General features: G+C 43.5%; 1 protein-coding gene across 1 annotated transcript; it reads right to left on the bottom strand.

Annotated features, from left to right (window-relative positions):
* Window positions 1–4,521: 4,521 nt before the first annotated feature.
* On the bottom strand, window positions 4,522–17,608 carry pparab (peroxisome proliferator-activated receptor alpha b). The gene is made up of 6 exons (XM_037105928.1): window positions 17,368–17,608; window positions 14,906–15,069; window positions 12,542–12,680; window positions 7,916–8,115; window positions 4,952–5,405; window positions 4,522–4,766 (listed from the first exon to the last, which is right to left on the bottom strand). Exons 1-6 carry the CDS (start codon window positions 17,573–17,575, stop codon window positions 4,522–4,524), a joined length of 1,410 nt encoding a protein of 469 aa, XP_036961823.1. The 5' UTR covers window positions 17,576–17,608.
* Between the last annotated feature and the right edge of the window lie 610 nt (window positions 17,609–18,218).

Raw genomic sequence — 18,218 nt, forward strand, 5'->3', positions numbered from 1 at the left:
TAGTTTGGTACTGTATACATTTGAGCAAACTGAATAGTTTCAGTCAATTGCTCAAAGGCACAGTAGTTGCAGGTGAATCTTAAACACATGATGCTATGTTAGGCATTAGATGAGCACAATGTCATCAACGATGTAACCAACGCCAGCATTGTCCACTCAACTTCAGACAAAAACACAAATGCTAAATGTGTCGGATTTTAAAATAATTTTATTTTGAAAATCCATTCAACGTCAACTTGTTCCATTGTTTAAATGACTAGATATACATTCATCAAACATTTACAGTATCGTTATCACGCCACAGTACACATTAACAACACATCCAAAGACAGTCTCTGTTGTCTTATCGCACAACACTATAGCCACAAAAAACAAAGTCCATGAAATCCAGGAAGGAAAAACAAAACAAAACAAAACAAAAAACAAAAATCAAAAAGCTAATTCCTATGATCGCCGCTCCCTGGTAACATCTTTTCTGTCAGTTTTTAGAAAGTAAAAATAAAAGGTCATGTTAATCAATATTGTTGTTGGTGTGTGTGTGCTGTAAGGCAGAGCACTCTAAAGTTATTCCAGAGAGAAAAGCAGAGACAGAGATAGAGAGGGAGGAACAGTATCTTTTTATATATATATATATATGTATATAATCCTGAGCTAGTTCAACAAAGGAAGACTAGGTTTCCCTGATACAAGTTAAAAAGTCCCTTGTCAATTTAACACAAAACAGATATTTCTAAGGGGTAAGCAGACATCACAAATTTACATGACTCCTCCTCTGCGGCCTGGCTCTTGTGTTTCAACCATTTTTGTGTCTAGTGTTTTTTTAAAAATCTGTCTGTGTTTTTAAAGCAAATCCTTCATTGTTACTGTAAAAATTAATCTTCAATAGCACTTTTGAGCCTGTAGGATAGTTTCCTTAATCTGCTGCGATATCATTTCCTGTCTGTGTGGCCCTACTGTGTCACCGTCAGCGAACCCTCGCTGACGAAACCAACGGTTTACAACTCTGTGCGTGTGTGTGTGTGCGCATAAGTCAAATCTATTTTTTCTGAATCTCTAGTGTTTTATGTGGCATGGGCACACGCTAAGGCACGGATCGTTTGAGGTTCATCCCCGAAGCGAGCTGCGATGGGGGAGAACCGAGCTGCTCTGCATGAACGTGGGGAGGACTGACATTCTGCGTGAAAGATATAGTAAGTAAGCAAGTAGAGGCAGCTTGAAGGTCAGTAATCTACAAATGGCATAAGAAAGGTTTGGTGAGTTAGTACAACATAGCAGCGAGTGAGGAGAGAAAAGTCCAGACAATAAAAGCACAACAAAATCAGGATTATAAAACAGCATATTACTGCATTTTCATTACTGCATCTTATTTACCATAATAGCATGTGAGTGATGGCAAATTGTGAGTGCATTCAGTTTTTAAATCAAACGAGACGTGATGTGAGGAGGCAACTGTGGATGATTTCTGATACTGATGAAATTCTGTGCATATATTACCCATTTTGTTTGACTTAGTGTGCAACCTGAGAACGGAGTATAAAAGGAGGAGATCGGCATTGTGGGATCAGTGCTGAGCTGTGGCTTGACCTCTCAGAAGATAAATGTCATTTTCGCTGTATTGAAAAGGTCACAAAGGTCAAGTTTGAACCAGCTACGCAGAGCTGCGAGCGGCTATGGCCCACAAGTGCTTTCAGTTTTAAAAATCACAAGAGCTTAATTTAACACGTAAAATGAAATACAGTCGAAAGGAACTGAATGCAGCATCGATGGTTCTCACTCTAGAAATAGCAAAGGAATGGCCCCACCGGGGATTCAGATCTATGGATACTCAGATTACCAGTTGCCCTGTTACCCTTTAAATCTATTTACACCACACTCTTCAAATCCGGCTCGTCTCAAATAAACTATTCTCTGATTTAGTCATACATAAATGCTTTAGTATAAAAATACGATCCAATTCAATTAAAAACACAAGTATGTGGCATTTAAGCAACAAAAAAAAGGAAAACAAACATACAGTACATAACCACATTTACTGTAAAATTTCAAACATTTCGAAGTATTTACCAAAACGGAGGAATACAAAAGTTGATCATCATTAGTACCTTGTATACCTCGAGAGTTAAAAGCTGGAGCGAGCAGTCGATCTGATCATTTCAGCTATGTACAGTACTCTTTTTATACAATGTGACGTCATTACAAACACAAGGTCCATTTCTTGTGACTTAATCTCAATAAAATTCATGATTATATTCAGAGATTTTGGTTGGAAAAGCAGAACGGGGAAAAAGAAGCATTCTCGCACAGATTTACACACACGTTATCCACGCCGTCGGTCATTCATGTTTTCACCATTTTCCCTGTCAAGATTCCCTCATTGTAGGTCCTCTGTGTAGTGTGTTCATGTTCTACAAAAGGCAGCATGACAGGTAGGTACAGGGGCGGCCTCTTCATGTGCACTGTCATCATCAGAAATGTATTTGGTCTTCGTCCATCACCAGACACTTATCAAATAAAGAAGACCTGTTATGCTGTGTTGTTTTTGTCCCCCCCCCCCTCCCCTTTCCTTTAGTGTGTTAAACAGGTTCTTGTGTGTGTAAAAGGTCCTGAAAGGTTAAAAGCGGCCAAAAGTATTTTCCATCTCCTGCAGAAATCACTGCTCCTGAAGTGGAAGAAACATCTCGTAACCATGTCACACATTTGCAAAATATATGCCTAAAGTCATGACAAAAGTGAAGCTAACTGCAAGATGAAATCACAACAGAGACGACCAGATAAGTAGTGAGTGATGCTGGCTCGGGTGTGTGTGAGCTGACCAATCAGAGCAGATGGAGTATTCGGGCCGGGGGGGCCTCAAAGAGACAGGTGCTAACAGTGAAGGAGGAAGCTGCTGCACTGACCAGTATGAGAAAGCTGATGATGATTTTCTTTTAGCACAAACCTGTTCTACATTTTACTGAAAATAAGAATATCAACCTAAAACCTGACCATAAAATGTCTCCTTTAAAAAAAAAAAAAAAAAACTCGAACTAATACAATCTTGATTTTATTTATTGCAGATAGCCACATTCTGCCAGTTTGCCAGAAATAATCAGGCAGACTCCGAACAAAAAACTACAAGAGCAAAACAGAACCCCTTTTCTCCCAAAATGACAAGTTTCTAATGATTTAAAACTTCTAATTGTCAAAGTGTTGGTTTAATGTATGAGGCCATACCAATAGGCCTTTTACTTATTGAAGGAAAGATGAACGCTTTTCATCTGCCATGTAAAAATGTGCACATATAAGACCCCTGAAGCTCAATTGTGTGTTACTGTGTGAACCAGACACAACCAGTGAAATACAATAGAAGGCAGAAGCATGAGAGTAAAAACAATGAGATGTAATTTTGAGGAACTGGACGGACTTTGCTGAGTGAGAAATTCTGAAAACAGTAGAATTAATTTCTCTGCAAATCCGCTTTTCAGTCTAGCTGTATTAAGGTTGTAATGCGGTTTATCTTAGCCCTTGAATACCAGGACACAAATCAGGATGGAGTGCCAAACGTCTGTGCGTGTGATTCGTGACAAAGGCATCTAACGGAGGCCCGGTATAAAATAAGTGTCACATTAACATATCGTAGGCGTGCTTGTGCTTCAGACGTGCATTGCGACGCATATACACAGTAACTCTGTGGCTGTGATCATTTAAATGCTGTCCTTGCAAACTTCAACATGTCGCCACCCTTATTCTGAAGTGTAAAAATACTTTTGCCTGTACAGTTTGCAGACAGGTTGAGTGATAAGTCATGAAGTCTTTACGCTGCCTTGTTAGGAAGAGAGAAGTGTGAAAGTCATTGATCATTTCCTGTATTGTTATAAACAAATTATGGCTTGCAGGACGTACAGTACAAATAAATGATTATGCTCAGGAGCCTGGCGGCGCCACAGTTGTGTCTCCGGGTATAAAAACGGTGGATAAACATGCTGGAGTCACACGGACATCCATCACCACTGTCTGCTGACAGCCAACTTGGCAGGAGCTGCCTTTGCTTGAAAAACTGCATCATCGCTGTCTCGTCACTGCTGCTGCCACTGAAGACATTTGGGTGTTGTTTGCTGTGAGGGTATATGGCTCTTTGACATCAGTATAAAAACTTTCAGACATACTGCTGGAGTGGCAACAATCGAGTCCACTTTCTTTTCCTCATTTTAGGGCTTGTTTAGGGACAGGATGGGGGATCACCATGGAGCTCGCCTCGGCCACTTCAAATTACCGTTTAGTGTTTGGTCAGAGGTTGCGTACACTGGTGTCTAGATGGAGGCTCAACCAAGTGCACAACACATCTTTGCATACATGACTTTTCTGCCCGTGAAGGTTCCACACAATGGAGTGCAGAGCAGAACTCATGCTGCATCGGGGAGAAGGGGGTGGGGTTTAAGTGGTTCAACCTAGCTTATAGAGGACTCTTCTTCTTCTGTCCCTGAAAAATAAAAGGAGATGGTCTGCAGAGTGCCTCCCCCTGGTTTATTCCTCCACGACCCCTCAGTACATGTCTCTGTAGATCTCCTGCAGGAGCGGGTGAAGCGAAGTGTCTTCTGTCTTTTTGATCTCCTGCACCAGCTGAGCGTGCTCGGTGACAAGCTGCCGGAGGTCGGCGAGTTTCTGCAGCAGCTTGGGGAAGAGGAAAGCGTCGTCAGGGTGGTTGGCCAGCAGATGGAGCTGTAGCACCTGCACAATGCTCTCCTGCATTCGCTCGATGTGCGCCACATTCACCAGGCCGGGCCGGTCTGATCACAGAGAAAACAAAACAAACTTAAGTCAGACTGCTTGACTGTAATCTCCTGCTTGAATGAAGCGTTCAAGACGAAGGCAGTAACAGACTGCATGAACAGTTTTTTAAATTTAGTGTAAAAGACAAAGAAAAACATAATAATTGTGCAGCAAATGAACAATTCAGCTGGAAAAACCTCACCTCCACAGCAGATGATAGCAGCCACAAACAGAGCCAGGTCGCTGTCGTCCAGCTCCAGCCCGTTGAACTTCATTGCAAACTGGAACTTTGGCTCCATCATATCGCTGAACGGCCGCCGCAGGCTCTTGAGGAATTCCCGGGTGATGAAGCCTGAGCCGTACGCCACGAGGAGCCCGTCCTTGTTCATGCTGGAGGCGAGCAAGGCAAAGAGGGCCTCGTACACGCCGTATTTCAAAAGAGTCACCTGATCGTTGAGGTCCAGGCTCGAGAAGCCGGGCACGGACTTAGCAAACTCCGTGAGCTCTGTCACCGTTTCCACCGACGTGCACTGGCAGCAGTGGAAGATCCGAACTTCTGCCTCCCTGTCCTTCAGCGAGGCCGCCGAGCCCACCATCTTTGCCACCAGGGTCTGCTCTGCCAGCTGGAGGGTCTCCATGTCGTGGATGACGAAAGGCTGTGGACGAAGGAGAAGACCAAATTCTTATGAGCCGTGAGTGTAAAATATGGTAAAATGACACATAGTAGGTACCGTGTGTCCTGTGATTTGGGCCTATATACAGTAAATAACCCTGATCCAGCTACAAAACCATGGAAAAAGCTGAATCATCAAACCTCTGTCTGAAAAACTGAAGTGACTGTGTTGTTGAAAGACGGGCTGAGCCCGGAGCCCTTATTGACACACAGAGGACAAAATGACTCTCTTTGATCCAGGAGCTTTTTAAGTATCGATGTCACTCTCAACAACTTCTCCTTTCTCCAAAGCAAAAGGGATCGCTGAACAAGAATTCACAAAATAAGAAGGGGATTCATTTGAGGTACGGTAAGCAGCTGAGCTCACGCTAGCAGTAACTGAGGGGTGTTTTTAGCTGTGTCACCGCTCCCACAGAAGACGGGTTACAGCTCATAACAAGCAGCTACACCTGACGCTGCGCATGATATCAGAGCTCTGACTCATGATACTATGCTGAATGTGTGCGAGCATGGGAAGGAATGAGAAACGTGAGACACAGCTGTTTCATTTAACGGGACTTCTGTGTCAACACAACACTTGATCATCAGATCACGCGTGTCATACGAGTCTGCAAATTCATAACTCGATGCAGGAAGCGTAATAAACTTCTGAACAAGGTGAACGTCCAACATGACAGTTTTTCCAAATGAATATACTTTTTTTTTTTTTTTTTTAAATACAATTCCCAAATCAATGCTACTGTGATCATGCAGAAGCCAAAACTACACCCACTGTGTATCCCGCAGGATTTCAGCGATAACATAATTACTCTCTGTACGATATTAGTACAGTTTATACTGAAAGCGGCTGAGAGTGCTACACCTTATAAGAGTGAGTTCAAAGTGGATCCATTTAGTAGATCCATTGATGAACACCAATTTCTCAACAAGACTACCACACTTGAACTGGCTACAGAGCCTCAACACAATCTGATGCCATGCTGTTAGCGACAATGATGCTGCAGTCATGTGCTCCTTGGAGCGTGCTCCAGAGTTGGGAAGTGGTTCTTTGACTTCGGTGCGTTCGCGTGCATCCTGTTGGAAGGTGGGAGCGACATGGACGTAAAGAAGTTGTTTTTTGCATTTTATCGCATCAGAGCGCTCAAGTAACACGTTGACAGCTGTTTCCAGTATACAATGACTACACAATAGCCCAATGTTTACTTTCATCTGCCATCAGCGTTACATAACGTCAACTCAGCAGTTCGTGTGCCAACATTTTCCCTCGCTTTCCAACTTGAGAGGACATTGACGTGAATTTACCCAGTAATTAAAAACAATCTCCAGTTACAGACAAAGCGAGAACAGTTCTTTTCAGCTATCTCACTCTATGGGATATGTATGTTTGACATATCCACATCGAGTCTCATTTTCAAGCCCAGAGCAGTTGCAATGTCTTGGTGTTTTCTTTAGCAGTTTATTTTTAGGGACTCTAAACATCAAGTCAAGACTGAACGTACTGTTACCATAAATAACAGCACAGCAAAACCAGTCAGGTCAGATAGTAAAACTGAAATTGCTGTACACAAATCATAGCCGACTGTCACACAATTATGGCTCAGTATTCTTCCCAGACACTGAGACTGATGAGTCAAACCTGATGGAAATTTTCTGGTGAAGTTACAGGTGGTAACTGGATCCGAGGTGTGATTAACCACTATATAGTGTCTCAGTAATTAAGTTGATTGTTCTGTGCATCAGCTGCCTGTCGGCATTTCAAAACCATATATTTTCTGGATACAACGCGACTCTTGTAGCAAGTTATGTGTTGCATAAAAGTTCTGTTACACCATGAATGACCTCTGAAATCAAGCAGCGATCAAGCAATGTGTGCATTACCAGCTGACTGCGAACCCACAGAGACTCCCTCCGAACTCTGAACAGGACATTTATCCATCTAGGAGCTTTGATCTCCTGAAGCAGCTAGCGGGGGGGGTTGAATATGGCTGTGCACTTCAACTGACCTGTTCCTCTTACACCTACACACACACACACACACACACATCCATGGAATTCACAACAACATGGTCTGACCCTCATCCCCACTTGTCAGCCCACTTTTTCTGATGGGAAGAAAATGAAAGAAGCGAGGCTTTGAGGGGATGTTTTTGGTGGCAGGCATGGAGGGAAACAGGCGGCGGTGGGAGAGGTGACGGGCTCACACACTGGCTCTTTATATCGTTTCGGCGCAAACAGATGTTTCCTTGTCCCGCTCATGTGTTGGCTTGCAGCACTGATTGAGCAAGTTATTTCTGTCATCGGCTGGCTGCACATAATCTCTGAGGTACCCGAGGTCTCAGAGGTCACATTGAGACATTAGCTAAAGAAATAAATTAGAGAGTTGCAAGACTAACGTGACCTTCCTCTGTAGTGAGGACACGGGCCACGAGGATGCAATCCACACACACACTCGCAACACCTTCCACTCACCAACCCACAAAACAATCAACGTACAGGGGTGCTGGTCTTGCCGGTGAGAATGGTTCGAGCCTTGGCCTTGTTCATGTTGAAGTTCTTGAGGTAGGCCTCGTAGATCTGCCTGGCCAGCGTCTTCTGGTCGGCTACGTGGGGGTCTTCAACCTCCCTGTCCCCCGTCACCATCTCCGCCTTCAGCTTTAGCTTCTCCGACTGGGGCATCCGACCGAAACGGATAGCTGTAGAGAGCAAAACAAACAGAAAGTCAATCACAGATCACAGAAGCTATAACAGATCAAATTCAAAGTGTAACAGATGGAATAAATACCATAAAATACGCAGAAAACGTCTGTACAATTCAAGGAGCAGATGAAGAGCACTTTTGCTTGAGTGCCATAAAACTGCAATAACATGTACTCAAAATGCTGACGTCTGGAGGAATTACCATCAAAATGTCTGCAAAGACACCCCACTGAGTAAAATGAATCCAAGTCAACAGCAGAGAAAAAAAAAACATTTAATGTATCCAAAAAAATCTGTCCAAACAAAACTTGTGCAGCAGCCGCAATGAAACATTTAAAAATAGCCCCTGAAACTGCAGAAAAAGCAGAGCTCAGGCTACTCAACATCTCACTGAGCTCTTTGTTTCCCCCGACATTTGGTGCCAAACCTTATTTTTCCCAACCGAAGGAGCTGATGAGGCAATCTCACAATGTCATAATGAGCAAAACTTTAACAAAAGCGACTGGATTCAGCACGATGAACTGAACCTGGTCTGCAACAATATGCGCCAGTTATGCAACTTGAATCTGGCACTCCTCAGTGTCAGTATAAACGTACCACCACTACAGTCAAACAGTGCGGGCCAAGGCTTTCATTTTCAATCTTGAATCAAGTTAAATTCAACTTTTGTAAGATTTATCAAAATCACGCATGCATTTTGTTCATCAACATCTGTAAACATCACAGTAAATCGAACAAAAACGGTCTTCCAAGTGGTTGTGAAAGCACAGATCAGTTTACCACACAAGGTAACTTTTAAGGCAAAAACATTACCTATTTCTATTACAGTTTTACAGATACAGGCAGTCTCATCCTGGCAGTGAATGCAATTCAAATCTGACTCATCTGTGTAATCAATGCAACGCTTCATGAGTAATAGCAGAGCCGGGGGGTGACCACAGAAGTCGCTCATGGCAGTTTAATTACCATTAACAGCACTTTATCAACAATGGTTTTAACCGTTTCAGGAACTTGATCTTAGTGGAGGATGGGTTTGAACACGCAACGTATAAAATAAATATTGGCCTAATCAGTGACATTAGATCCATCACTGTTGGGCCACATGGGATGACATCTGCAGAGTTCCATTGTAATATAACACATGCGCAGCGAAATGATAGTGTGACACACACACACACACACACACACACACACACACACACACACACACACACACACACACTGAATAGTTGGACCCTGCTTCACAGCCAGAGATGCACGTGCGATCTGTCTCGATGCTTTGGCTGCCTATCTGTAAACTCAGCACAAATCAAAGAGGACATTAAGAATAGTAACAGAGTCTATGTTCTGTCAACAAAAAAAGACTTTCCTTTTTGTGCATCACGGCAACAGAAAATGATGAATGAATGAATGAAACACGACAGGTTACTACATATTACACGGTGTGTGTTGCACTGCTTGTCAGTTGTGTGTAGTGGGCTTCAGTGCAACACAGGAGTTGTTTTTCTACGAGAGGACGCTGGCATCTCTCAGACGGCCTGATCCCATTTGACTAATGAGATTAGAGGTGAACTGCTTTTAACCCCTCCTCACCAATTTAAATGGGCAAAAGCTGATGTGTGCGCGCACACACACACACACACACACACACACACACAGACACACACACACACTGCTCTCTGAGAGGCCAACATCCAGCTGCACCTACCGCCCGCATTTGCGAGATTGTAAAAGCATAAAAAGGAGATCTGATTTCCCTGTTTTCCGACGAGCCACCCACTGTTGACACGGCTGAAACGAATCCAGGCCAACTGAGCAGGACTGAGCGGGGATGAGATACAGAGCTAACAGACAGCATGAGGGCCCATTAGATTACCACTCACAAAGTGGATGGGTCGTCTGATGCTGGTAAAGCTCCACAGTGGGCGCCTGGGCAGGAGCCAACTCTAATTAAGATGAGAGGAAGTGAGTGATGCTAAGCTGAGCATAAGTCAATTTCCTAAGAGCCGGTGTGAGGTGATGAGTCCGTGACTCGAGTCGGGAGGCGGGTGGGTGTGGGGGGCTGGGGGGGGGGCTAACGGCTAATTTGTGGAGCAGATTCCAGCCGCTCACTTCACCACAGAAGGACCAATCATTGATCTGGATCAGTTATTTTCTCTGCCAAAACGTTCAGTGATGTGTTCATTGCCCGTCAGCGCATGAGATCTGAGGCATCAGTAAGTTGTAGGTTCAGGAACCTTTCAACTAATAGTCCGATCTTGATATATATCTGCTGATATATGCAAATATTTTACAGTAACCCCTCAAATGTGGTTATCAAATGCTGGAGACAAAGATTTGTCATTGAGGTTACAGTTAAATAGTAAACCGTGTTGTCTAAAATGACGTCAAAGCACTGAAACAGGAAAAATCACCTGGGGCGGATAATTCAGAATCACCCCAAGCATCTTTTTCTGCATTATAGTCACATAAAAAAAAAAAAAAATATGTGCACATTTAATATGATACATCTGTGAAAGGTCCATGATGATACGGACCAACCGATATATCTGTCATGTTATAGCTGCAACAGGAAATACATGGTGTTATTGATACAACCGACAAAAAGTAAAGCACTGATGTAACCAAAGCCAAAATGTAATACTTACACCAACAGTGAGTGGGTCTTACTCAGGGCCATTCCCCTTTTAAATGTTATATAATACTTTACTTCTCACCTGTCTGCTGTCATTGTTTGAAAAAAAGGCAAATGTTTTAAAAAATGCTTATACTTACTTTTTCTCGTACAAAGCAAGAATCAGTTATGCATTTTTATAGAGATTGTCTGTTATCAACTCACAAATGTTGAGACTGATATTTTTGACAATGTGATGTTAAATATGAACCGTATAGCAGAAAAAGAAAAAAAAAACTATTACTACCAACATTGAATGCAACAATAACTCAGTGTTCTGTATTGTAAACCATATTATTCTAATAAGACACATTTCACATATACCAAAAAATATTCTCTCTAAGACTGAATCAAAACTGCTAAACCATTTTTGCGAGGAACGTCCAGCATCTTTTCATTCAAGTGGGTAATCGACTGGCGATCGATGTGAACAGAGGGACAAAGCTCCAAAATTAGCAGTGCTGTGGTCCTGCGGTCTGTTAGACCACCAGATCTCATTATATCAGGTTCCACTGGTCTCAAATCTCCTTCCTCTGCCTCTACAGTTACATTTACACCAATGAAACTCTATACACATATACCGTAAGGGGAAGGGCAGCTGACAGAAATACTACTACTGCCGAGTAGCGGCGGGCTGCTGTATCATCGTCAAAATCTGGTTTACGCCTTTAGGAAGCCTCAATAACCCAGAGGGACAAAAGACGCCTCAGTCCTGCCTCTGCATCCAGATCACTGGCAACAGCCGTATGGAATATCTGCAACGTGTGCACAGTTTGTTTGTGAAGCCACCGACTGCATCGATCCCTCTGCCAAAAATACACTGTTCGACCAGAATGAACAAGCACCTGCACACCCACCCACCCACACACACACACACCCACCCACGCACACACACACACATACACACACATCTATTTCAGCGTTTTTTTTTTCCCCAATCAGGACATTGACTTTGGCCAAGGGTCGGCATTACATCTGGTGTGTTTATACAGAGTAAACAAGATTCTCCAGAGTCTCCTGTTTAAACCTCGATATCCCTGTACAAAAGATAAGCAGCAGTGAGGTGAACATCTGATGTCTTTTAACAAAGACAATATTGTGTTTAAAGTGTTCACAGATGTGCAGGTGTTTTCCCTCTAACAATCGAGACTGAAATCCAAACCCGTTTGCATCAGACTGAACAAGCATGTGCTGGCTCTCTTGGTTTCCAGATCCGTCTGAGCGGTGGAGCTCACCATTGGTGTTCTGCATGGGTGTTTGCAGGTTGAAAAAAAATCACATAATCGGGTGGATAGACTCACTGCCTCATGTGATTCCCCTTCAAGTTCACATAACTGCACCAAAAAGGGTTCAGAGGGTTCGGCTGTTGCATTTCAGTGCGACTCCAGCACTGCACGTGCACGGACAGGACTGCACAGGAGTGAGTTGTAGATCAAGATCAAGTGTAGTTTTTTTCAGAATAAATGAAGATACACACTGTCCAAAGATTTCACCAGGTTTGTGTTAAAGAAGCTGTCCAACACCGGGGGTTAGGCTTCAGTTAGTGACTTGCCTCGACGTGCCACTTAACACCAAACTGTGGTGTTGGATTGCTTATTTGTGCTAATTATGTGCGTACGTGCCTGTGCAATCTTTCTTGGCATCTGCACAATTATGGTACTCTGTTAAGTAGTGTGTGCTTACAAGTTACATGAGTGTGTGCTGGGCGTACGGCACTGCCCAGACCTGCCCCGCCCGGCAGGACTCACCGTTGTGGGACATGCCCACCGACAGGCACTTCTGGAAGCGGCAGTATTGGCACTTGTTGCGGTTCTTCTTTTGGATCTTGCAGCGGCGCTCGCACTTGTCGTACTCCAGCTTCAGACGGATGGTCCGCCGGAAAAAACCCTGGAGGAACGAGGGGGAACCAATTTGTAAATATTTGACATGAGAAGCAGAGAACAGATTAGTCAGTAAATAAGTAAAACCAAGAAAAAAACCTGAGCTAGACTCGTAACTGACCTTTTAATAAACCCTGCTCTTATGAAACCAATTTCAGGATCCAGAAAAACAAGTACTGACCAACTCTGTAGGCCATTAAAAGAGTTATTTATTCCCATATGAATGCTGCCTGACAATATCAGATACATAAATTCCCCATCAGTTTCTCCTCGCTTACACAACCTTCACAAAAGGAACATTTGACTTGGGCGAGGAGCAGATGGACCAAGTGGCATGTCTGCGCTTGGCTGGAGGGTAGAGAAACAGTCTTGGGAATTGCTTAATAACAGATTTAGCCACACTCAGGAGGAAATTTATCCAAAAACGTCATCCCTGTGTGCCAAAATACACGCGCATTGCAAGACACACAAACGGTTATACAAGATGACAAGGAGATGTTACAACCATGTGAGAGCATGTTAAGTAACTCTAACGGGCTTTTACCCTTTAACCTCCAACCTCAGGTGCGCACACAGAAAACATGGTACGCTTCGTGCGGACGCTTCCGCTTCAGTTCCGTTTGACTTTATAATGTTATATAGAAATCATCATATTTTTGGGTGCTTTAAAATCAGAAGAAGCACCCTAAACTTCTCAGTTTGTGCCAATAATCTGTCGATTTATTCATTTTCAAGTGTATCTCTTTTTAAATATTCATTTGTGTATCAGGTCTTTATCATTTTCCCTTTGCATTTCCCTCTATTTATGTCCCAAAAATAATTTTATTTCCATATTTGCTTCATGCACTTCCTCATGCATTTCTGCTTCATTATGCAGAAGAACAGATGGAGGAAATGAAAACAGAAATTAAGCGTTTGTCATATTTTATGAATTAATCAATGTCTACATTTATTTTTCATATTAGCTTTAATGGCACATTCATTTATTTATCGAGCCCTTTATTTATTTATCATTTTATACATTTTTGATTTCAGTAGTTTCAATCCTCGATAATGTAACGGGCACACAGAAGATTATGGGATACCGCAGACTGCAAAAAAATTCGGGTCCAGATTTGGAGTTGCTGACTCGTTGACAGACAGCACGGACTTGACTGAGAAACACTGACAACACTGCAGCCTGACCATGACCCTTCGACAACTGACTTCTGACAGATGAACTTCTAATGACTCCCTCCTTAAGGTAAATGTTAAGCTAAACATACCTTGACTTGTGGTATGGTGATAACCTGCTGTTTTACTGTTTTACAGCCATATGTCATCATGCACAGGTGTAATATCTGTGACTATGCCCTGAGAACTGACCGTGGCCTTTCATATTTTATCAGAGACAACTAATGCAAGACACTCACACTTCAGTGAGCTGCTGCTACACTGTGAATGTTTATGTAGCAGCACGTTGGCAAAATGGGAGTTACTTATGCATCACTTCCTGACATTCACACTCCCACTGCCGTCCCACTGGATTCACAGTGTGGAGGAGTGGACAAGTCTCTTGCTTCAGTGGCTACTTTGCCTTCAGTATTTTTACCCTTCAGGGGCTGATGAGGAAATAAAAACATACACAACATGAAGAATTCAATAACTGATGGCTGAAAAAAACACATGTGCACATACCTCAAGTTACACTATCTTTGTCCTTGGGTGCCTCTTAAAAACCAGCCTTGGCTTGATCTTCAACATAACTAGTAAACAATTAACTGAAGGATTATTGAGCGACCACGTGCAACGGCCGAGAGTGGTATTTCTTATGCTTTAACAAGTTACCATTAGTCACAAGACACACTGCCTCCGGATTTTTTGGGCCCCGGCATGTCCTACTTTCTTCAGTTTTAGACTTCCGAATACCATTTATTGACTTGAATCAGGCTGTTTGTGATCCTTGTCTTATCTGTACTTGCGTGGGTGCGTGTGACTAAGGGAAGGGCCGATAGATATTGACAGAAATATTGACCGAGGGAGAGAAAACAGTAAGTTCTGTAAAACGACAGTGGAGGGTGAAAAGATTAAGGCAGAGGCCTGGAATCAGTCCTGTAACAACGGCACGAGACCCAACCATTCAGTCACAATCAATCCTCATGTCGATCCAGTCTTGACCAGCACCTAAAGTGATAACAAAAGATACATCTGGTTGTCTGACTGTATAATTCATGTGCGCAAACTTTGTCTCACCTTGCATCCCTCGCAAGCGTGCACTCCGTAGTGGTAGCCTGAGGCGCGATCGGCACAGACTCGACACTCCAGGTTAAGTGAGGAGGAGGAAGATGAGAAGTCCTCCTGGCCCGCCGCCATGCCGTAAACTACCGACGACGGACTGGATGCGGGCGTCAGGGCATCTGCAAAACAAAAGCACATGCTGAATTAGAGTTTGTTGGTTTGGACATTATGGGCTGCTGTATAAACCTGCAGGTGTGACATGGTGGACCTGCTCCCTCTGTAGCTATAAAAAAAACTAATTCTCAAGGCAAATAAAACACAATGACACAGAGTTTCAGGTAACAGTACTAATGAGAACATAAATATGAATATTCAATTCCATTAGTGCCAATTGATCCCCCTGACACCTACGCATTGAGCCTTTAAAGGATTAGTCTGGTGATACTGTTTGTTTCTGTCAATGTCAACAAAACACTGTTGAAAAAAATATTGTTTTATTAAAACAATGAGCCGCACCATTGCCCTCGGTGGTCCTCGCTAAATGCACTATTTACCTAAAAATGCCCAAATAAATCCATATTTTCTGACCTTAGGAGAAAAAACACATGGCTCAAGAGCACTTTAGCAGCTGAGATTGTTGTACACAGACGTTCTTGACTTGTTCGGCCTCTCTCATGCTCCCCAAGTGTTCTTCGCAAAGGCATACAACACAACTAGACGACTGCACGCAGCATTCCTGCAATCTACAGCCAAGGAGTGGTTGTCAGGATGTCAAATCACAAGGAAAACCCTCTTCCCTTGGACCGTTTTGAATTTAGGAAATTGAGGGAGCCCCGTGTGATCACTTTTCGAGTTCACTGAAATCAACATCACGACAAGCTTGCCCCTATCATATGGCGACTGATCAGAAATGTAAAGGTAATTAACTAATCCTGTCAATTTTTGACTATAACACCGAGGTGCCTTTGAAGCGAGACCGTCTGCAGTGTGCGGTTATCCAATATTAAATGACTGATCACTGCCTACCCTCTTCTTCAGAACCTGCTTTAGTTTTTTTTTTGCCTTGAGATGCCCGGACACAGTTCAGTACAAATATACCCCCGACTAATTCCCGTTTCTCTTGAAGCTCATTATAAGTGTGTTCAGTTTCATGCGTGGTGCCAGGAGGCAGACAGTGCGCCCCTATGATAGGATACAAGTTGCCCTTGTCACCACAATCAGACAACACAAAAATAGCTATTACCTTGAGAAAATCTGTGAACAAAGTTTGCTTTGCTGTGATGGAACGAACTGCATTTGCTCCGGCAAAGACAGTCCATTCCATCCCAACAAATATTTCCAAACATTAACATGCGGTCTGTGGTGTGTTTGCCTGTCAGAACACATAACAGTGCAGGAGTAGTGTTACTGATCTCGCTCGAGGACGACGGGTCACGGGGCTTGCCATAGATTGCCAGCAGTTTTCCATTTCCATCTGGTGGAAAGGGCACACGGTCGGTGGAACTTTCTTGGTAAACAAATAGCAAAGATGAAATGGTAGAAAACAGTGGCACTAAGTCAAGCCACATGAGCTGCTCGAGGGATGCCAGAATGGGGATAAGCAGTGTTTGGCAGTGGACCTGGAGGTGTGTTTGTGTCTGGTGCAGAAGTTCACATGTTTAAACTGAGTGTGGACAAGAAACGCACGGTGGTGTTTCTTCTTCCTGCTGCTGTCTCTTGCGGTTAGCACTCCGAAAAACACCCATGAATCCCAAACACCCTCTCACTGACTTTTCCATGACATCGCCGAATGTTTCCGAAGATATCTTCTCCCCACACTCCCCTCTCTTTTGTCCCTCTCCCTCACTCACACCCTCTATTCTTCCACTCAATGTTTATCTTTCACGGCTTCTTCGTTCACTTGTTGCACAATTTTTGTAGGAGTATACATTTCTCAGATGTCCATGCGACTTTCAGTTGGGAGGAAACACAGCAGCAAAATGAATGTTTCCTGAGAGGTGGTGCACGGTGGCTGAGGAATGTGGGAATTCCTCACTGGATATGGGGCGAGGAGAAGGGCTGGTGGAGGACATAGGGGTAAAACAAGGGGGCATGGAAAATAAGAGGTGGACAGAGCAAGAGAGAGAAGAAGTGGTATGGGCAAAATTGGCTGGGAAACACACCCAACACAAACCAATTAAGATGAAGGGACTATGCCTCGAGGGTTAAAAAAATAAAAAGGGGGCCAGTCAGACTTTGTTAGTAAAGAAAGGGCTCTCAATGCAAAGTGTATGTCCCAATTTGAACATTCAGTTGGAGCAAATTAAGGATTAAGGGGCTGAAACAAGGGGCCCTTGCTCTGACAACAACAGAACGTCAATGAGATCACACTAAGCTGCTGGGGAAACTTTGAAACAGTCAAATAACAGTATGGAAACAAACCCCACATCTCTCCAATCTAATGAGATCATTTCAGTTCAGGGGCAACGTGAGTTCACCTAAAACAGTGGAACCTTCAGAGCCATTGCTGGAGGACTGGTATTCAGGGACATCGAAGGAGCTGAGGGCATCATTGTCGATGGACTGGGAGATGTCCTGGAGCTCCTCCATGCCGCCCATGAAGTCGTCACCGGCGCACAGGGGGCTGCCCAGCACCGAGTCCTCCAGGGGCGAAGGGGGATGGTAGTGGCTTTCCATGTCGACCATCGCAGCAGAGGAGCGGGCTGCCGGCACTGTCACTCATCAGACTAGAGACAGAGGACAGGGGGAGGGGGACAAAGAAGACGGAGAGGTCAAATATAGGATATGGAAACACAGACAGATACAGGCAGACAAGACGATTGTTCGTGTGGAAAGTCATCTCCGCTCTACGAGGCTCAAATGTAGCAGCGGTTTGTGCTCGATGCTAACATGGCTTGCCAACATGCTCACAATGACAATGCTAACATGCTGATGTGTAGCATCGTTCTCCTAGAGAGATTAAGAAAAAAGAAAACAAACAATTATAAAATGCTACAACATGCTACAGGCGGCTGTTAATATAGCTGGGTGGACCGCCGCAGTAAAATATATGTGTGGGAAACACTGGCTTCTCATAAATCATCATCGATTAATCTGCCAGTTATTTTCGAGAATGATCAACAATGTTAAAATTAACAAGCAGCCCAAACGCAGCAAATCCTGAAGCTGGAATTGGCGAATGTTTGACAGTTTTGCTTGGCGACCCCGATTATGATAAAAGTTGCTGATTAATATTCTTTCAATTGACTAATCACTTAATCAACTAATGCAACCAAGCAGCTCCATAGGTTATGTCACCTGGGAGTCATGAATGTTTGTGCCACCAAGT

The sequence above is a fragment of the Acanthopagrus latus genome, chromosome 8 (genome assembly GCF_904848185.1).
Source record: "Acanthopagrus latus isolate v.2019 chromosome 8, fAcaLat1.1, whole genome shotgun sequence".
NCBI classification, from domain to species: Eukaryota; Metazoa; Chordata; class Actinopteri; order Spariformes; family Sparidae; genus Acanthopagrus; species Acanthopagrus latus.

Bases quoted from the DNA above. Each gene is read 5' to 3' on its own strand.
- pparab (XM_037105928.1), bottom strand. From the start codon at position 17,575: ATGGTCGACATGGAAAGCCACTACCATCCCCCTTCGCCCCTGGAGGAC. The intron at 15,070-17,367 runs GTGAACTCACGT...TTTGTTTTGCAG, and splicing joins TGAAGGTTCCACTGTTTTAG to ATGCCCTGACGCCCGCATCC. The intron at 5,406-7,915 runs GTACGTTGATTG...CTTCGTCCACAG, and splicing joins CCGGCAAGACCAGCACCCCT to CCTTTCGTCATCCACGACAT.